General features: G+C 39.9%; 1 protein-coding gene across 1 annotated transcript in view; it reads left to right on the forward strand.

The window, feature by feature from the left end:
• The window catches only part of Adam22 (ADAM metallopeptidase domain 22), a 222,125-nt gene that overhangs the window by 99,629 nt on the left and 102,231 nt on the right, over positions 1-20,265 (forward strand). The window contains exon 5 of the mRNA XM_059256452.1: positions 4,915-4,981. Within this exon, the coding sequence (XP_059112435.1) occupies positions 4,915-4,981 (67 nt within the window). The remainder of the gene's footprint in view (positions 1-4,914; positions 4,982-20,265) is intronic.

Consider the following 20,265-nt stretch of genomic DNA (forward strand, 5'->3'; position numbering starts at 1 on the left):
TAACAATACTTAGCATACTTTCACAATACTACAAACAAACAAAACAGAATTGCATGAACTGGTGTAAATTGCATGGAGCCTCTCCTAGTAGTGGATGTAGATATGTGTGCTTGATTGGAAAGGCTGCATAATTCCCAAGCAGAGGGCTTTTCTTTGCTGTAATTACTCTTGCTGTGAGTCACACTGTCTTGTTGCCTAGATTTGATAATGCAAATGAAAATCTTCTCTTGAAATTTGAAAACCTAGAAGACTTCAAAGTTGTTTTTAAGGAATTAAGGTCATTATTAGTACTGCTGCTACTGTTGTCCTTCAAAAGACCAGCTTCACTTTCCTTATCAGTTGCCTGGCTTCCTCCCTCTTCCCAGAATTTACCAGTTCAGATTCCCAAGAGCTGGAACCTGGCTGCCTCTGCTAATAAACATTGCCTCTGTGTGGTAGTGTTGTTGTTGTTTTTTTCCACTTCCTGGGAAGATCTGTCATATTGTACCAAAACCAAGGGAGCGCTCTACGCAGAATTCTGGCTAGAACCTATCCTGTTTGGGACACAGTCGGAGCTAACCAAGTGTGGTGTGGGTTGTTGTAATCCCGTTTTGTCTGAGGCAGGTCTGCACTACTTATCTTGTCAGAAACACTTGGACATGTGTGAAATACCCAAAAAAAAAAAAGAAAAAAAAGCGTAAAAAGACTGTTGTTGGTTGTCTGTGGAACAGTTATTCTTTCTACTGCCTTTCTTCCCTTAATCCTGTTCAGCTTCCATGAAGGAGAATCTAGATTATTCTCTTGTCAAAGGGTTGATGTAAGTGTGGCTATATAATGTAATTCTGGAAGAAGACATTTGAGAAGATTAAAGCTAAGAGTTATGTAGAAACATTTGCTTACCTTTTTAAGAAGTATGGACCATCAGACTAGCCTTCCCTTCCTCCCCGCCTCTCCCTTCCCTCCCTCCTTCCCTTCCCTCCTTCCTTCTGTTAAATCTTGGGATATATTTGTCTTCATGATGTTCTTGGAAATCGCAGCAGCTACATTAGGACCATTAGAGGAGCCAGTTAAGAGAACAGCCCAACCATTACACTGATTGGGCTGAGCAGAAAGTTAAAAATTCTCTTGGGGCTGGAGAGATGGATCATTGGTTAAGAGCACTAGCTGCTCTTCAAGAGAACCTAAGTTTAATTCTAAACACCCACATGGTGGCTCACAACAGTTTGTAACTCTAGCTGCAGGGGCACTGATGCCCTCTTCTGTCCTCTGCAGGTACCAGGCACATCTGTGGTGCACTGACATACACGTAGGTAAAATACCCATACACATAATGCAACATCAGTGAATTTTAAAAAATAAAGTAGCCTTAATGTCAGTGGTGCTGCGGTTCTGTGTGGATCAGCTCTGTAAGTGCTCTGATGTGGCCAATGGCAGCTTCTAGGTATGCTACTGAGTGAACTGTCTCAGAGGTAGACCAGATGAACAAATTAACCCTTAGACTGCACAGAGTGAGAGTTCAGAGACATAGGTTAGCACATGTAGAATAGGGAGTAAACGGGAGAGGGAGCACACCAGCTCATTCTGAGGCATACAATGTTCCATAGGCTACTTCTCTCACTGTTGCATCTACCTTCCCTACTGATGGTTCCCGACAAGGTCCAGAACTGACCTAAAAAGAAGAAAAAGACTGCTATTCCTAGTAGTCTGCAACAGTTATTCTTTCAGTTATTGGACAAGTCAATAGATAGATGGCATCCTGTGAATTCTGCCTACATGTAACACAATTTGCCTATTACCTACTCATCCATACTTAAAAATCTATCAAAAGTTCACACACACACACACACACACACACACACACACACACACACACACATACACACACATTTTCAGGCTCAAGTTTATTCATCTAACAGCTGAATATTAACTGAAAATTCAATTATGGTTGCCCTGGAATTTCTAATAAGAAGATAATAAGTGTCTTTACAGTTTAATTCATTTTTTAGTTTTTTTTCTTTTAAATCTTCAACATACAACCTAGCATATCCTAGCTGGTTCTCACATAAAGCAAATGGGAAAATGTATTCCAGGGAATGGGCAGATGGCTCAGTGAATAAGAGCACTTGTGCTGCAGCATGAGGACCTGAGTTTGAACCCACAGCACTCACATAAAAAACCAGGGATGGCTGTATATTCCTGTAGGGGGGCAGAGAAAGGTGGATCCCAGGAGCTCACTGGCCAGCACTAGGCATTTCGCCAATACTAGGCACACACACACACACACAACACACACACACACACACACACACACACACACACACACACATTCATACATGAGAAGTGGAGGGAAAATAGGAATATGTATTTTCAAAAGTAAATGACCGTGGACTTTAGTTTCCTGAGTGGAAATATAGTCATAGACTCTACAGCACTACAGGTATGCATTTATGTAGCACTTGCTTGCACATTTAGTTTCCATTTCAAACAACTGTAGGCATGGTGCTCATGATGGGCCATGTGCTCAGAAGTTTACAGTTGGGACAACTTTGGCTTGATGACTCATAAAAGGTTTTTTAGAAGACTTTTAAAAAATTGACTCAATGTGTATAAATAGAGTGGTGTTAAAAATTTATAGTCTCAAGTATTCTTTTTAGTTATTCATGATAATTTTATTTATATTTTAGTGCTTTAAAAAAATCTAAAGACTTTTTGGACCTGGAAAGATGGCTCAGTAGGAAAAGGTTTGACTGTACAAGTACCACAAGTACACGGTTGTCTGTAACCCCAACTCTGGGAGGAAGAGACATTTAGTTGTGACCTGCCTAAAAGACATATCCACCAGCACAACAGTGGCACAAAAGTTAGGAGGAAAACCAACCATTAAAACATTGGATTTAAGGCGAGTTCAGTGAGATGGAATCCATACCTGACACTGTTAATGAGGCCAAGAGTGGCCATGGACCTATCTCCTAAACCTACTACTGTTCTGCTAAAGGTACATAGCAATATAATGACTCCTAATGATATAGTGCTATACCCATTGCTCAACCCTCATCAGAGAAGCTTCTTCATGCAGTAGATGATAATTAACACAGATAACTGTAATTGGACAATATGCACAGTGAGAGACTTTGGAGCACTCAGCCCTAAATGGGATGTCTTTATCATTCCCTTCCTCTCAATGCTTAGGGATCTACAGAGAAGAAAAGTGAAAAGATTGTTAAAGGCAGAAGTAATGGGTGACTTCAAGGAAACAGTGTTCTCCAGACACAACAGGACTGATGCACATATGAACTCGCAGAGATTGCCATAGTATGCATACGACCTGTACAAGTTCTAGCCGGACAAAATCCCAGGACTGAGAACAGGAAGTGGATGTAAAGTTCCACTTCTAACCAGAAAATGTCTGTAATTGATAGCTGCTGGGAGAGGGAAAAAACAAACAGTTCATTGCTGGGTGACATTGGTGATTCTTTTTCTCCTCTTGTAGCATGTATAAATGCTACCTCCCAGCACCATGAAGCTAGTCAGAAGGGGTGAAGCTTCTAGTAGAGCCAAGCTCAATTTATCTGTGTTCAATGACATGTATATGTGCTGTCTTCAGCAATAGGTTGTAGAGGGTAGCCAATAGCATTGCCAATTGTCTGTGATGTTTTTTAGGGGTGCTTATGGACCCCTTTGACAATGACTGAAAGAGCTGTAACCCATTCCTGGTACTGGGGATTTTATTTGGTGATGTGAGATGTCTGTTTGGGTCATTCTCTCCCCCATTATATGTAACTCCATTTAAATTCGTTTTATACAGGTGTATATTTTAGGAAGTTCTACAGTAGTAGGTTTTCTCATGCAAGATGGTGCAGCAGTTAAGAGCATTGATTGCTCTTGTAAAGGACCTGGATTCAATTCCCAGCACCCACATTGTGGGTCACAACCCTCTCTAACTTCAGTTTCCTAGTGTCTTATGTTCTCTTCTGGCCTCCGTGGGCACTGCATGCATGTGGTGCACAGACGTGCATCTAGGCAAAACACAAATACACATTAAATAACTACATAGATAAATATCTAATTAGATGAGCATTCAATTATATAGGAAGGTTGTTTAGGAGATTTTAAGAAAGAATGGCTTCAAGATGTTGATCTTTTGCTTTCTATTTCTTTGTTTTTATTAGTGTATGTGTGTGTGTGTGTGTGTGTGTGTGTGTGTGCGCGCGTGTGTGTAGATGTGCTGCTTGAGTGTCAGTGTGCATGTGGAGGGCAGAGGACAACTTGGGGGAGGTAGTTATCCCCTTCCACTCTGTGAGTCCCGGGGACTGAAGTTAGGTTGTCAGGCTTGGAAGCAAGTATCTACCTGCTGCACCATCGTGGCGGCCCTTTTCCCATTCCTTTGCATTTTCCTTTTTTGTGTGTGATAGAAACTAATAATGTTTCAGAAAAAAATAACATACATAACACGTAAGATATGGGTAGCAAATTAAAACTTTCTGATAGAAAGCTGAAGTAAAAAAACAAGACTAAAATATCTTAAAAAAAAATAGTGGTGTTGCTATGGTTTCCTAGCCCCAATGCTGGATGGGGAAATAGGCTCTGCTCAGCCCTGGGATAGCAGGTGGTAGAGGCAATTCAGTTTTGTCTGTTTCCTTTAGAAGCATTAGTTGTCTAGCATATTCCCTCCCTCCCTCCTTCCTTCCTCTTTCCCTCTTGGCAAAGTGTCGATTTTGTTTTAAAAATCTGAATTAAAGAATTGTTGAAGTAGGTGTGTGTGAACCCGATGCAAGTTTTCGAATGCAATGAATATGCAAAGCCATCTTTCTTTTCCCCTGACGCATTGGGGATCAAACCCAGGGCCTGGAGCATGCTTGGCGGCCTCTCTCCGGTTACTGGATGTCTTCAGCAGCACTACCCTCTTTAACTGCCATTTCTCTTCTGTTGTTGCAGTGAGCTGCTGTCCTCTGGCTATGTAGAGAGACACATTGAACGTGGAGGCAAGGCCGTGGAAAGCAAAGTAAGTGAAAGTTTCCTTCCGTTGTGGGGAATCTTTTTAAACATGGAGTTTGGGACCCAGGCCTTTGTACTTGCTGGCCGTGCATTCTGCCCACTGAGCTGTGCTCCTTAAATGCAAATTGTACCTGATTCCAAGAATGCCTAGAGCTCAGTCTCTCCAAGGGCTCTGCTCACTTGTCATAGAACTTGTTTGTGGAAAGTCAAGTGTAGTGCATTCAATTTGGGGTATGAATATGAATGTGAGAAGAGGAATACATTCATATGAAAAATGTAACTGCTGCTTTGGTAAATCTTTAAAATTGTAATTTTAATTTAAAAATATTTTAAAATGTAATACTAAGACAGAGATGTACATAAAACCATGTATGGACTGATGACTTGTTAAAAGTATGCCCTGTTCCATCCTGTTCAAGCTTGGTCAGAGAGCCCACCTGTTGCTTTGCACACCCAAGCCCTGCCTCCTCCTCCTGCAGAGACCCTGGTAAAGACCACCCTCATTGTGAGGCTGTCCTTTTAGCACAGTGATTTATAGTTTTATTACCAAAGCACCTGACTCTTTAGTTTTGTCTACTTGTACTTTAAAGTGTCTTGAAATTTATTTTGTCTTTTTGTCCTCATAGTTTACCTGTTGAAGAAATGAGATTGTTTATCTTATGCAGTTTCTCATAGTCTGGATTTTAGTGTTGATTGCACTTTTATATTTAGAGCAAGTAAAATCCACCTCAGTGATGATCTTTAACAGGTAATCACTTAGGGCCTTTAGTGCCTTGAGAGTCTTTTAGGTTTCATTGAATGTAGTTTTATCTTGCACAACCCTGGTTTTAAAGTTCTTTTATAGCTATTTTTATACCTTTCCCCTCCAAGGTTATAAAAAGCCTTTATGGACAAAAGAGATACATATTCTTTTGATATGACAAAAAATTTCATCTTTAACTTTTATGTATTTTTGATTCATTGAAAACGAAGCTCCAGGAGCAATGGAGATGATTCAGTCAAGCAGCATGTCTACCGTACAAATGTGAGGGCCTGATTTCTGGTCCCCAGCAGCTGGGGAGAAGCCAGGCTGGAGGCACCCTCCTGAAATCCCATCAGTGGGGAGGCCGAGATGAGAGGGAGGATTCCTGGGGCTGGTTGGCCAGCCAGGTTTAACCGAATTGTTCAGCTCGATGTTCGTTGAGTGTCAGACTCGGTCTCATAAAAACTAAGGTGAAAAATGATTTTAGAAGATCCTGATCTGGCCTGTATATGCACAGGCACACATATGCATGTGGATGAGTGTCATACACATGTGCACACACATAAGCACATAAACCCCTCACAATAAAATAAAAATGAAATTCTAAATGCAACCCTGTCTTTCAACTTTCTTGTGTTTGATATGAACTTTATTATTTTTTTATGTCTACACCTGTGACCCAGTTAAGTTGTTTCCTTTATAAATAATGATGATAGCCACTGTTTGAGTATCTATTGTATATCAGAGACATTAGATTCTCTGCCTTGTAATCAATGTAACATTCCTTGGAGATATGTATTATCTCCTTTTTGTAAGGGGATACAAGTAAGACTCAGTGGAGTTTTAAATTCTGCCCAAGACAGATTATAAAGTGACAGCATTGGAATTTAAGCCCAAGATAATCCAATATTAATTCATATGGACGTTATAAGAAGAATGTATATGTGTATGTACATATTTTTTCATATTTTTGTTTTTTGAGAAAGGGACTCATTTCTGTAGTCTGGGCCAGTCTCAAATTCGCATCAATCCTTCTGCCTCAGCTTTCTAAGAGCTCAAATTACTGGCATGAGCCACCATACCTGGCACCAAAAATTTGAAAGCATTTACTAATTAGAATATAGTAGGAATAGAGTTTTCAATTTTGAGTGTGGAGAACAGCAACTTTGGATTTGAAAGACAGGAAAAATTGAAGAAATGAATAGTGACAGCAGATTCGAAACCATACAGTTTGCCGTTTTTAAGTTAGAGTTTGTTGTTTCTGTTTTCATTTTTTGTTTGATTTTTTTGAGGCGGGAGTGTCTTAGAACGGAACTGAATCTGTTGGTATTCTGGATAACTGAAATTTCCAGTTACTTAGCCACAATATTCAATACTAATAATGATAATAACTAACATTTACTGCTGATGATTTGGTTGTACATAAACTTGTATGTGTTGCACCCTCCAAGTGATCTGTTATCATCGATACAACTGTTTTCCTGCTTTACAGAGAGCTCACATAGCTGCAGTGTGAGCCTAGATTACCCAACTTCATGGCCAAGCCATCTCCCAGAGATCATCTACTGGATAGATTATATTGCATAAAATAGGAGGGCCATGAAAAGTTGAAATAGATTTTATTAGTCTTTTTTATGCATGTGTTTTGGAGGTTTCTAATAACAGTAGCAATACATTATTGCCTTTAATCCATAAACGAAAGTGGAAATTTATCTAAAGACCCTGTAGGTTTTCTCTCAGCTTGGGTTAAATTACCTTTGTTTAGTTTTTCTGGATTATCAGTTGCTTCTGGGCAATGCTGGTGACACACTTGCTTCCTTTTCCTCACGTGACCATCTTGGGAAAATAACCCTAGCACAAGTTTTCAAATACGAAGTGAGGAAAATAATTTTCATGTGCCAGAAACTTGTACCAGTGGTTGAGGGGACAGATTTCCTTAGGGTCAAAAATTGAAGTAAGCATTGCTGTGGAGATGTGATTTATCTGCCACTAATGAAAGATCATGGCCATTCATTAGCATTATTAGTTCTGATAGTACTTTTGTTAAATTGTTTTATCTCTGATGATAATAACCAAAACAATGGCCAATGAGTATCTATTTTAGTAGCTCAAGTTATTAATAAATATAATTATTTCAACTCACCTTTGTTAGATTTCTCAACAGTAATGTTAGGTGTGTTGAGAGAGTATTGAATTTTGGCTGGCAACTAACTGGTTACTACTCATTGGTTTGGTACATCTGATTTTCCCCAGAAATCATTGCTTCAGAGTCTAATTGGGTTCTCAGTGGCAGGGAAAGATGGATAAGAATACAAAGGAGTGTGGGTCAAGGTTAAAGTCTGGAATGGGTAAAAAGATTGAAGAAAGTGCTGTGTGATGGGGAGCAGGTGTCAGGGGAGAAAGTGCTTAATGGGAAGAGAGGCTATTGTGACACTAGAGGAGCCTTTTACACTGATGAAATGTATTGTAATTTCATTAAAAATATTTTAAGGCAAACTCAAATGGCACTTGTTTCTGGAAACAGATAGGGAGGTTGATACAGAAGCAAAGAGAAAGCCTGGGTTTTCTTATCTTTCCTCTATTAGAGTTTGAGCGCTATGAAAGAGTTCTTGTGTGTGTGTGTGTGTGTGTGTGTGTGTGTGTGTGCACCTACCCATGCCAGAGTGCATGTTTAGAGGTTGGAAGATGACTTGCAGGAAGGATCATTTCTTTCACTCCACCATCTAGGGTCCTGGGGATTGAACTCAGGTCACCAGTCTTAGCAGCAAATGTCTTTATTGTAGAGCTATCTTGCTGTCCCACCATGAACTGTTTCCTCCTTGCCATAATACCATTTTCCTGCAGACACCTGTGCTACTAAATTCCTTTTTCATTCATTTTCCTGAATCAGATTTCCAGCTCATTTCTTCCTTCCTAAAATAGAGATTTTTTTCCTATTTAAAGTCCTACCATGATCATTTGGTTTTCTTTAATGAATATGTCAATAACAGCGGGGGGGGGGGGGGGGAAGATACTATAAGGACAGTTGTAAGAAATCATTCAGAAAAAATGTAATATGGTGACTGTTAGGGCAACAGATATTTTCCTAAATTTGTATTTCCTAAGCAGCACCAACAGAAAACTGCTTGTGATCTCTATTGCACTTGTTTCTCTTGTCTCCTTTTCTAGATTCCTCTCCAAGAAGCACAATTACTAACCTTCAAGCAATTCAAAAGCTTCTGGTGTGCTGAAGGAATAATTTTTTGTCATATATTTTGAGGTGTTTTATTTATAAAAACCAAAAACCAAAAACCAAAAAACCTTGACAAATAATTCTGTAGTATGATGAAATGTTGTAGACTTCTTTCTTAAGTCAAGCACAATCAGTTTCTATTAGTGACAGAATTTGGTTCATCTATGATGTCATTGTTTAGTGATTGCATTCTAATATTTCTACTTTTTTTTTTTTAAATGACAGGACCTTTAGTTCATGTATCCTTTTATATGCAAGTAAAATTTTACTCAAATTGTTTCATATAATTGAATAGTACAAAAAAATACTTGAATTGTTTCTCTTGCATTCCAAGAAGTACAAAATTAGGTATTGAACAGTTAGTACATCTCATAAATGTATTTGTTACAGCAGAAAAGATGAACACAGATGTAGCTGATTGATTTTTACTCTTTTGGGGGGCCTGCCACTCAGCTCCCAAATAAATCACATGGAGACTTATTCTTACTTATGAATAATAAGCCTGGCCTTAACTTGGCTTCTTTCTAGCCAGCTTTTCTTAAATTACCCCATGTACCTTTTGCCTCTGGGCTTTTATCTTTCTCTATTTCTTTCTTTACTTCTTACTTCATGGCTTGCTGTGTAGCTGGGTGGCTGGTCCCTCTCCTCTTCCTCTCTTCCTTTTCTTGTTTTTTGATCTTTCCATACTTCTCCTCCTATTTATTTTCTCTGCATGCCAGCCCTGCCTGTCCTTTCTCCTGCCTAGCTATTGGCCGTTCAGCTCTTTATTAGACCACTCAGATGTTTTAGACAGGCAAAGTAACACAGCGTCACAGAGTTAAACAAATGCAACACACCTTGCTTCATTAAACAAATATTCCACAGCATAAACAAATGTAACACATCTTTAACTAATATTCTACAACACACAGAAGTCAATCTGCTTTGCTTATCTTGGACATTGAGTTTCCTTATTGATTCTCAAAACTTCTTTAACCCTGCAGAATCAGGGTTCCTTCTATAAGAACAAAAATATTAAGCCATTAAGTAGGGAAAAATCCTAGGCTTTGATGTGCAGTGAATTTTGCTGAACGTATTAGAACAGAGCCATCCTCACCACTGTGTCAATTGTAAATTAGAAGCAGACACCTGTCTTTTTCTCAAGTAGCTTTTAAGGGCATGCTCGATTTTGGAAGCTACCTTTGAAATGCAATTGCAAGCAGCAGCTGCTGTTGCTGAGCGATCCATACCAGGCTATTCTCTCCCTCCTCACCGTTCCCTCCCTTCCCCTTCCCTTCCCTCCCTTCTCTCCCTTCTCTCCCCCTCTCTTCCTTTTCCTCCTCTCATCTCTTTCAGGCTTTACTATGTAGCTCAGGCTGGCCTTGAGCTCAGTTATCCTGACACATCCTCTTGAGTATGCTACCATGCCTAGATTACTAAACCATTTTCTGTTTATTCTATTTTTTTTAAGAACTCAGCAGCAGCATTCCTTTTCCAAGATGCCCCTCTTACTTACAAGTTTATCTTATATTTGAGACACATGGTTTTTGTCTGGAATTCTAAATACAGTAGCTTTTCCAGCGACTCTTGGATATTACTTAGTTACCTTAAGAGTCGCTGAGTCATATGGGCTGGGGAGATGATTTTAGAAAGGAATAGAAAATGGATCTATTTATAGAAGCTGTTACTTAAGCTCAAATCCTGCTGTGTGGTGATAGGGAGGCCTCCATCCAAGTGAGAGGAATTCAGTGCTGTGCATTTTAAGGCTGGCTGGTCGGGAATGGCAACTGAAGATCCTCGGTCCTTGGAGATGCTCTACCCACTGAGCCATGTCCCCAGCTCTGCAGCATAAGTTCTTTAACAGAGTATAAGTGTGCAAAGTGTAAATAATGACGACAAATAATTCATGAAGCAGTGATCGGGCTATTTGGCAAGTGCATCTACCATGTGTGACTCTAGTTACATTTTTTTTTTTTTTTTTTAGCTGCATTTTCTGGGAGAGTTAGGTTAAGCACTGTCAGCACTAAGCTTGAATGCTGAGAACAGAACCTTTATTGCAGGACAGAAGGCAAGTTCAGGTGTGGGGGGACCTAAGTCATGACATGCACATTGACATGCCCTCCTAAGTTCTCTTTGCCAGAATAGAAACACTTCGGATTACATTGATACAGGCATGGTATGTGTCTCAATTACCTTTCTATTGCTGTGAAAAGACACCAATCAAGGCAACTTATGAAAGAAAGCATTTAACTGGGGACTTGCTTACATTCAGAGGGTGAGTGCATGGCCATTCAGGGAAGCATGGCATCAGGGAGGCCTGGTGCTGGAGCAGTAGCAGAGAGCTCATATCTGATCACAAGCAGAGGTGGAGAGTGGGCGGATGGAGAGCTAACTGGGAGTGGCATGGGCTTTTGAAACCTCAAAGCTCACTCCCAGTGACATACCTCCTCCAGCAAAGTCATATCTCCTAATACTTCCCCAAAACAATTCCATCAAGTTTGGAACAAGCTTTCAAATATATGAGGGGGCTATTCTCATTCAAACCACCACAGTAGGGTTTTACATCAATCATAACTAACGTACTACAAATAAATACAATTTTAGAATAAGGTTACTTAGAAAACATTCTTCTAAAGTCAGTTTAGCCATGGCTTACTTAAAGTCAACCAGTTAATAAAATTAGAATGATCTAAATATTTGTGTTTGTTTATACATCTTTTTCATAGGTGAAATTTGATTATCAGATGTGAGTAGACTAGCTTTAAATTCTATTATTTTTATTTTGTTATTTTATTTTATTGGAGACAGAGTCTCACTATGTACCTTGGCTAGCCTAGAACTCACTATATTAATAAGGCTGGCCTCAAACTCCTAAAGATCCTCAGTGCTGGGATCAAAGGTCCCACCATGCTATTATTTTTTTTTTAAGTCTGGGTCTTACTATTAAAGGCAAAATTAGCCTTTAATAATCTTTTTCCTGCCTCTGCCTCCTAACGCTGGAATTTTAGGCATGCTCTACCATGTCCCAGCTTAATTATTTCTATTATACTTTAATCATTATTCCTTTACTACTGTCATCATTTAAAAAACTATTACAATAATTTTATTAGTTCTTTGAGAAGGCCATGCAATATATTTTGGTTGCATTCATCTTCTACTTGTCTTTCTAAGTACTTCCAGATCCACCCTCAACCTCCTTACCCACGCCCCAACTTTGTGCCCTCTTTTTTTTTAATGCACCATGTCAAATATTTGTTGCTCATATAATCAGTGGTTGTGAGGCCATCCAATAGAGCACAATCAACCTACCAGGGCCTCACCTTTTAAGAAAACCATTTCTCCCTTTAGAAGTCATCAACTGTTAATAGCTCCTTCATTAGGAGTGGAGGCTCCTGAACCCCTCCCTCCTCCCTGCTAGATGCTAACTGGCTTGATCTTGTGCAGGTCATGTGCAGGCAACCACAGCTGCTGTAGAGTTCATGACTGTAGGGGTCCTGTCATCCAGAGGATATTGTTTAGTTCTGGTCTCCGTTGACTCTTACAGTCTTTCTGTGCCCTCTTTTTTAATGACCCCTGAGCTTTGGGTGGGTATGGGGCATTATATTGTAGGCCCATTGTTGTGGAATATTTGTTTAATTATGTAAAGATGTATTGCTGTTTTACCTTGCCTGGCTAAGGCACCTGATTGAACTAATAAAAAGCTGAACAGCCAATAGTGAGGAAGGAGGTATAGGTGGGACTTCCAGTCAGGGAGAGTAAGTAGGAGGAGAAATTTAGGCTCCAGAGAAGAGGAAGAAAGAAAAAGAGACACCAGGGGCCAGCCAGCCAGATATGGAGGAAGCAGGAAAGTAGGACATATAGAATGAAAGAAAGGTAAAAAGCCCCGAGGCAAAATGTAGATGAACAGAAACAGGTTAAATTAAGTTAAAAGAGCTAGTGGGACAAGCCTAAGCTAAGGCTGAGCATTCATAACTAATAATAAGTCTCTGTGTCTTTATTTGGGAGCTGGTTGGTGGCCCAGATAAAATGCCAACTACAGCCCATTTGTGCCTGAGCATACCACTGATACTTACTCTCCACGCTTTGATCAGTTATCAGTTTATATTATAACAACAATCAATTGCACAAAGAAAATTTCCTGGTAAGGACTGAGCACTACATCGGTCTATGGGCAAACAGATAAAAATTTAGACAAAAGTTGAATACTGTGTGCATTTAGCAAAATAATAGTAAGTTTATCTCTGGCATCTGTGGAGGAGACTCAACTATGGGTTCCTAGCAAGAGTTACAATACCAGGCACGCATTTCCTTTTGTGGAACAGGCCTTAAACCAAGCAGAGAGTTGTTGGTTAACCCAATAACATCCATGCCCCTATTGCACCCATGAGTGTAGGCTGTACAGGTCATTATTGTAATTCACTAGGTTCACATCTGGGGTACTCTGTTCAAGAGTTTTTGGCTTATCGACCCATGTGGCACCTTCCCGTTTTATGAAATCTATCCATCAGGGAAAAAGCTTCCTGGCCAGTACCAACTTTATTTCTTTGTGTCCTATGACCAAAGTGTGTAGTGGCTTCAGCAATATGGTCTTACCATCAAGTTTTGGTGGGCAACCAAGGACAGTAACAGTGGCCTGTATTATTTGGGCACTGTGTGAGACAGCTATGACCAACAACTTTAGCAGAGAGCCTACCCCTGGCACTGGGTTTTTCACTTGGTAATCTGAGGCTTCTGGGAGCTGCATTATTCCCTGTATGGGATAAGTTCAATTTAAATCACTCCTATGAATACTTATATATTCAGGGAGCTTATAAAATAGTAAGTTTCCATATAGCTTTTTTTGTAATTTTCATAATCTTTATCCTTTATTTATTTATTTATTTATTTATTTATTTATTTATTTATGTTAAATAAAAATCCACTTAATTGTAAGGAACTTGCAAACAGAAAACATCACACACCTAGACTAACATAAACACTCTTACAAGGTTGTTGCCCAGACCCCAAGCCCATATATCCCTGCAAACCTCTGTGTAGTCACAATAGCCATTATATAACTGTACTTTCACTACTTATGACATTTTATAAACTTTTTCTACCACACACACTAAATTAAAAGTCTGTGACATTGTTAAAACTAGAGGACACACTGTGCTTTGTATCCTTCCTATTCCATAACTTACGTGTTCTTTTTTTTTAAATTTTATTTTATAATTTAGTTTAATTTTACATATCAGCCACAAATTCTCTTGTTCTCCCCCCTCCCCCCCAACAAACCCCCCATTCCCATCTCCTCCATGGCAAAGACTCCCCTGAGGATTGAGATCAACCTGGTAGATTCAGTCCAGGTAGGTCCAGTCGCCTCCTCCCAGGGTGAGCCAAGTGTCCCTGTATAAGCCTCAGGTTCCAAACAGCCAGCTCATGCACTGAGGACAGGTCCCGGTCCCACTGCCTGGATGCCTCCCAAACAGATCTAGCTAATCAACTGTCTCACTTATCCAGAGGGCCTGATCCAGTTGGGAGCTCCTCAGCTATTGGTTCATAGTTCATGTGTTTCCATTCGTTTGGCTATTTGTTCCTGTGCTTTATCCAATCTTGGTCTCAACAATTCTTGCTCATACAAACCCTCCTCTTACTGGCCAATTGGACTCCTGGAGCTCCACCTGGGGTCTGGCCGTGGATCTCTGCATCCAGTTCCCTCAGTCATTGGATGAGGTTTTGAGCACGACAATTAGGGTGTTTGGCCATCCTATCACCAGAGTAGGTCAGTTCGGGCTGTCTCTTAACCATTGCCAGTAGTCTATTGTGGAGGTATCTTCGTGGATTTCTGTGGCCCTCTCTAGCACTTTGCTTCTTCCTATTCTCAGTCACTCAATGACAGAGAAATGGATGAGATCTACATGAACAACCTGGACATGAGTGGGAGTAATGAAGGGCAAGGGTTGAGGGAAAGAGAGCTTAGGGGAGCGGGAGATCCCAGCTGGATCAAGAACAGAGAGGGAGAACAAGGAATAAAAGACCATGATAAATGAAGACCATATAGCTATTAAAAAACATTCTTATTATTAGTTATCCCTTCCCCAACACCCTTTCTGCCATACTGTCTTATCCTTGTCCTCATCTAAACCTCCCTCCCCCTTCAAAGTTGTTGTTTTGTTGCTTTGTTTTTTGAGACAGGGTTTCTCTATGAAACAGCCCTGACTGTCCTGGAATTCTGTTTGTAGACCAGGCTGGCCTTGAACTCAGAGATCCACCAGCCTCTGCCTCCCAAGTGCTGGGATTAAAGGCGTGTGCCACCACCTGGCTTCCTTTAAAAGTTTTTTTAAATTGTTAATATTAAAATATAATCACACCATTTTCTCCTTTCCTCCCTTCATCCCTTCCCATACATCCCCTCCCCTGCTCTCTATCAAGTACTTCCTCCCTCTTTATCATGACAAAGTCTCACTGTGTAACTCATAGTAGCCTGGACCTCACAGGCCCAGTGTTTGGCTGTGGATCTCTGCATCTCCTTCCATCAGTTACTGGATGTAGATTCTATGATGACAATTAGGGTAGTCACCAATCTGATTACAGGGGAAGGCTAGTTCAGGCACCCTCTCCACTATTGCTAGGAGTCTTTGCTGGGGTCATCCTTGTGGATTCCTGGGAATTTCCCTAGCACCAGGTTTCTCCCTAACCCTATAATGGCTCTCTGTCAAGATATCTCTTTCATTGCTCTCCCTTTTCATCCCTTTCCCAACTCATCCATCTCGATCCCTCATGTTCCCGTCCCTCATCTCCTCCCTCCTATTTCCCCCTTCCCATTTTACCCAGGAGATCTTAACTATTACCCCTTCCTGGGGTACTCCATACCTGGCTCTCTTAGGTCCTCCTTTTTACCTAGCTTTTCTGGGGTTATGGATTGTAGCCTGATTATCCTTTGCTTTGCATCTAATATCCACTTATGAGTGAGTACATACTGTGTTTGTCTTTCTGGGTCTGGGTTACCTCACTCAGGATGATTTTTTTCTAGTTCCATCCATTTGCCTACAAATTTTATGATGTCATTTTTTTTTTAACCACAGAGTAATACTCCATTGTGCAAATGTACCACATTTTCTTTATCCATTCTTCAGTTGAGGTGCATCTAGGTTGTTTCCAGTTTCTTACTATTACAAATAATGCTCCTATGAACATAGTTGAGCATTTGTCCTTGTGGTGTGATTAAACATCCCTTCTGTATATGCCCAAGAGTGGTATTGCAGGGTCTTGAGGTAGATTGATTCCCAATTTTCTGAGAAACTGTCAAACTTATTTCCAAAGTGGCTGTACAAGTTTGCACTCCCACCAGCAGTGGAGGAGTGTTCCCCTTGCTCCACATCCTCTCCAACATAAGCTGTCTTCAGTGTTTTTGATCTTAGCCATTCTGACAGGTGTAAGACGGTATCTCAGAGTCATTTTGATTTGCATTTCCCTGATGACTAAGGATGTTGAGCACTTTCTTAAATGTCTTTTGGCCATTTGAGATTCTTCTGTTGAGAATTCTCTGTTTAGCTCTGTAGCCGATTTTTAAATTCAATTGTTTGGTATTTTGGTTTCTAGTTTCTTGAGTTCTTTATACATTCTGGAGGTCAGCCCTCTGTCAGATGTGGAGTTCGTGAAGATCTTTTCCCATTCTGTAGGCTGTTGTTTTGTCTTATATACTGTGTCCTTTGCTCTACAAAAGCTTCTCAGTTTCAGGAGGTCCCATTTATTAATTGTTGCTCTCAGTGTCTGTGCTATTGGTGTTACATTTAGGAAGTGATCTCCTGTGCCGATGTATTTAAGACTACCTCCTACTTACTTTTCTATCAGTTGGATTGTTTGGTATTTTGATATTTAGTTTCTTGAGTTCTTCATATATTTTGGAGATCAGCCCTCTGTCAGATGTGGGGTTGGTGATTTTTTTGACTTTTTCAAAGTTAAGGCATGCCTAAATATATAGGCTAATTTATTTCATCAGTCCCTCTTTCAATCCCATGTCTCTTAGGAGCTGTTGTTTGCTTATTAACAACCAAAAAATTCAAAATCAATACAATAGCATGCAGGATCCAGACTCCCTGTGTATTTCCCATCTTACGTGGCTCATTCTTTTTATGTATTACTTTACTTCTCTCTTTAAAGTATTTATTTTTAAACTATTCATTTTTTCCCTATGACAACACCCTTTTTCTTTTCTTGAGCCTACACATATCGTTAAATACACTGTAACCTGTTTAGAGTTTTTTTTTATTCAGTTTGAACCTCTTTTACTGCGTATTTTTTTGCCTTTTTTGACCACATGAGCAAACTTTAGACTGCTAAGCTACACCTGGATCCTCTGCATGGCTCTCTTGGCTGGCTCTGCCTGCTTCTAGGCTTGTGAAAGCAAAGCCTTAAAGTTAGCTCACTGCCCAGTTGGAGTTAGATGACCAAGAACTGCACTCAGCCTTCCTAGAGCTCTAGAATGCCAATGCTTGCACTGTGGCAGGCATTTTTACTTCGTTTTTTGTTCCTACTTAATGTACTGGCTGCTTAAGAGCTCACCAGAAGGCAGAAACTCTTAAAGGAACCATATCCTCGTTTTTTCTTTCTTTTTTTCTTTTTTTTAAGCTTTTTCAGGACCTACAGGGAAATTTGAGCCCCGCATTGGGCGCCAATTTTTGTTTTTCTTTATAACTGTGGCTGCCTTTTAAGCAACAACTGTCCTAATTAGAGATTGCAATTCTGCTGCCACCAGCAGCAGTTTGGGTGCAAGGGCCACAGTCTGAGGGGATTCTGTTCCCTCAGGCACCAACTCTTTCAAAGCTACTAAGGGAACTTATCTAAATCTCTATCCCTCTAAAAAACTCAAGATTCAGAGGTTGAGATGGAATTTTGCTTGCTCAGAGAGCCTGACTAGCAATTAGCTAACCTCCCTTTGCTGGTGTCTTCCAAAAACCCAGCATCCTTCTCTCAGCCCCCACTTAAAATACCCTTTCTGCACATGGTTCCTCCTTACCACTTCCTGTCAGCTACTTGCTGACTCAGCCTCCTGCTCACAATTTTATTTAATCAAACAAATGTAACATATCTTTACATTGTTAACAAAAGCAGTAAGAAAAAAAATGCAACAAACTTTAAAATAATATTCCACAATAAATCACTCTGTAATTGCAGGTGGGGCCAGCACTGAAAACTTTGCCCTATTCGTCCTGTGGTTCTGAACTGATGCTCTTTTTTTTTTTTTTTTTTTTTTTTTGGTTTTTTGAGACAGGGTTTCTCTGAGTAGCTTTGCACCTTTCCTGGAACTCACTTGGTAGCCCAGGCCAGCCTCGAACTCACAGAGATCCGCCTGGCTCTGCCTCCCGAGTGCTGGGATTAAAGGCATGTGCCACCACCGCCCGGCCTGATGCTCTTTTTAAAACACTTTTGCTTGAACTAGTGAATTGAGTTAGAAGGAAAACTCAGTTTTCTCTGTTACTGATGCAAAAACCATGGTATTTCCAAAGGTATTTTAAATCCTCAATAAAAGTATACCTGGACTAAACAGTTTTGATGATCAGTGTGCTAGAATCTTGGGGCACTGATTTTGCTTGCTCATAATTACTCTATAATGGTATCCAATAGAAAGAGTTACTTTAATTAGCTTTCTATTAATTCAGACTTCAAGCTAAGTTTTAGGGGAAAGTATGAGGCCAGTTGTTTAATGTTAGTTTCTTGGGAGAGTTCATGGCTTTTCCTGACTAATGTGGATCCATTGTGACCCTTTAATGTCTACTGGTAGCACATCTTCTCCTGTAAATGAACACTTGTTTTCAATGGTATTAAAGTGTATGATGATTAGGCCAGATGTGGTGGAGGATGCCTTAAATCCCAGTACCATAGCATAGCAGGTAGATCTCTAGGAATTTGGGCCAGCCTGGCCTACAAAGTGGGTTCCAGGTCATACAGGGCTACATAGCGAGACCTTGGTAGAAAGAAAAAAAAAAGACTGTGTTTTTGTTTTACATTCCCCAAATTTTGTACTTTATATTTTTATGATGCTGATGTTACTACTACAGAGTTCCTATCTTTATAATATTGACCTCTTAAAATATATGTTGACCTGATACTAATACTGATAACTGGGCTGAGGAATGTTAAAAGAACTCACCAGAGTTGAAGTACTAACAAGAACAAGTATTTCCTATATACCGGACACTAGTGGACTAATTTTATATATGTATTAAGCAGTCTTTCCTTTGTTATCCTCAATTTACATAGGAAGAAACTGAAGTAATGGCCCAAGAATTTGGAGTCAAGAAGTCTGGTACTAGAATTTGTGTTTTCATGCACCACAATCTAGGGCTCTCTGGAAACAATCAAAATAGCAGAGGAATTAAAATGTAAATCTTTTTATTCCAACACTTCAGTAACATCTCCTTTGGCAGTTGTATTTAATAAGCCATAATGTGGAGATGTTTTTAGTTCAGATGAATCTCAATTATTCCAATAGAAAATTTCCATTCTTTCAAAGAAGACCAAGTCCCTCCAAAGGGTGTCCTATATTCTCAACCATTTGTTCTTGCAGCTATTTTTAGTTCCTCTTTATTCTCTGTAGAAGTTAAATTGTTCATTGTTCAGTACAGGGGAACATAGTGGCTTCCGAGCCATTACGTCTGAAATATGTTTCTGCCTTGCACATGGCAAACACATGCCCCGTTCTCATGCCTGTCTTGAACCCACATATTAGTTTATCTGCATCTGGAGAAAATATGAAACTTTATGAGCAAGAGTAATGAAGCTGAAACATATCATCATCTTGCCAAAAACTTGAAGAGATTTGATTATAACTTTGCAAAAGTCGTTAAAACATCCACCCCCTTCCTCTTCCTTCTTTTCCACACGCAAAGGAGCTCCACAAATCTAATAAACAGGGAAAATGTTTAGTCCATCCTCACACATGCATTAACTGCTCACTGTTCTAGGTCTTTCTGCTAACTGTGTTTTTTGTCTACTACCAGGCATTTGTGTATTTCCCATCTCCTCCGTGGACTCGATGGGGTGTGCATTTCCTCCCTGGCAGACTTATGCAAACATATGCTCCTCTACCATATTGTAATCAGTGTGGTTCAGGGAGATCTTGGATTTCATGATTTGATTCTCTTTGAATTATAGGAAAAAATTATTTGCGGAATAAGTAAATTTCCTTTCTCTTTGGACTGAAGGTTGCTCTAAGTCCATCATCATGTATAATGCATCACCTGCCTTAATGGATTTATAAAGATTATGAGTCGTCTTAACTCTGTAGCCGAAAGAGAATCTATTGGCCCCTTACCAGTTGACACTGGTCAGGCTTCCTAGTTCTGGGAGTACA

Source organism: Peromyscus eremicus, chromosome 3 (genome assembly GCF_949786415.1).
Source record: "Peromyscus eremicus chromosome 3, PerEre_H2_v1, whole genome shotgun sequence".
In the NCBI taxonomy this organism is placed as follows: domain Eukaryota; kingdom Metazoa; phylum Chordata; class Mammalia; order Rodentia; family Cricetidae; genus Peromyscus; species Peromyscus eremicus.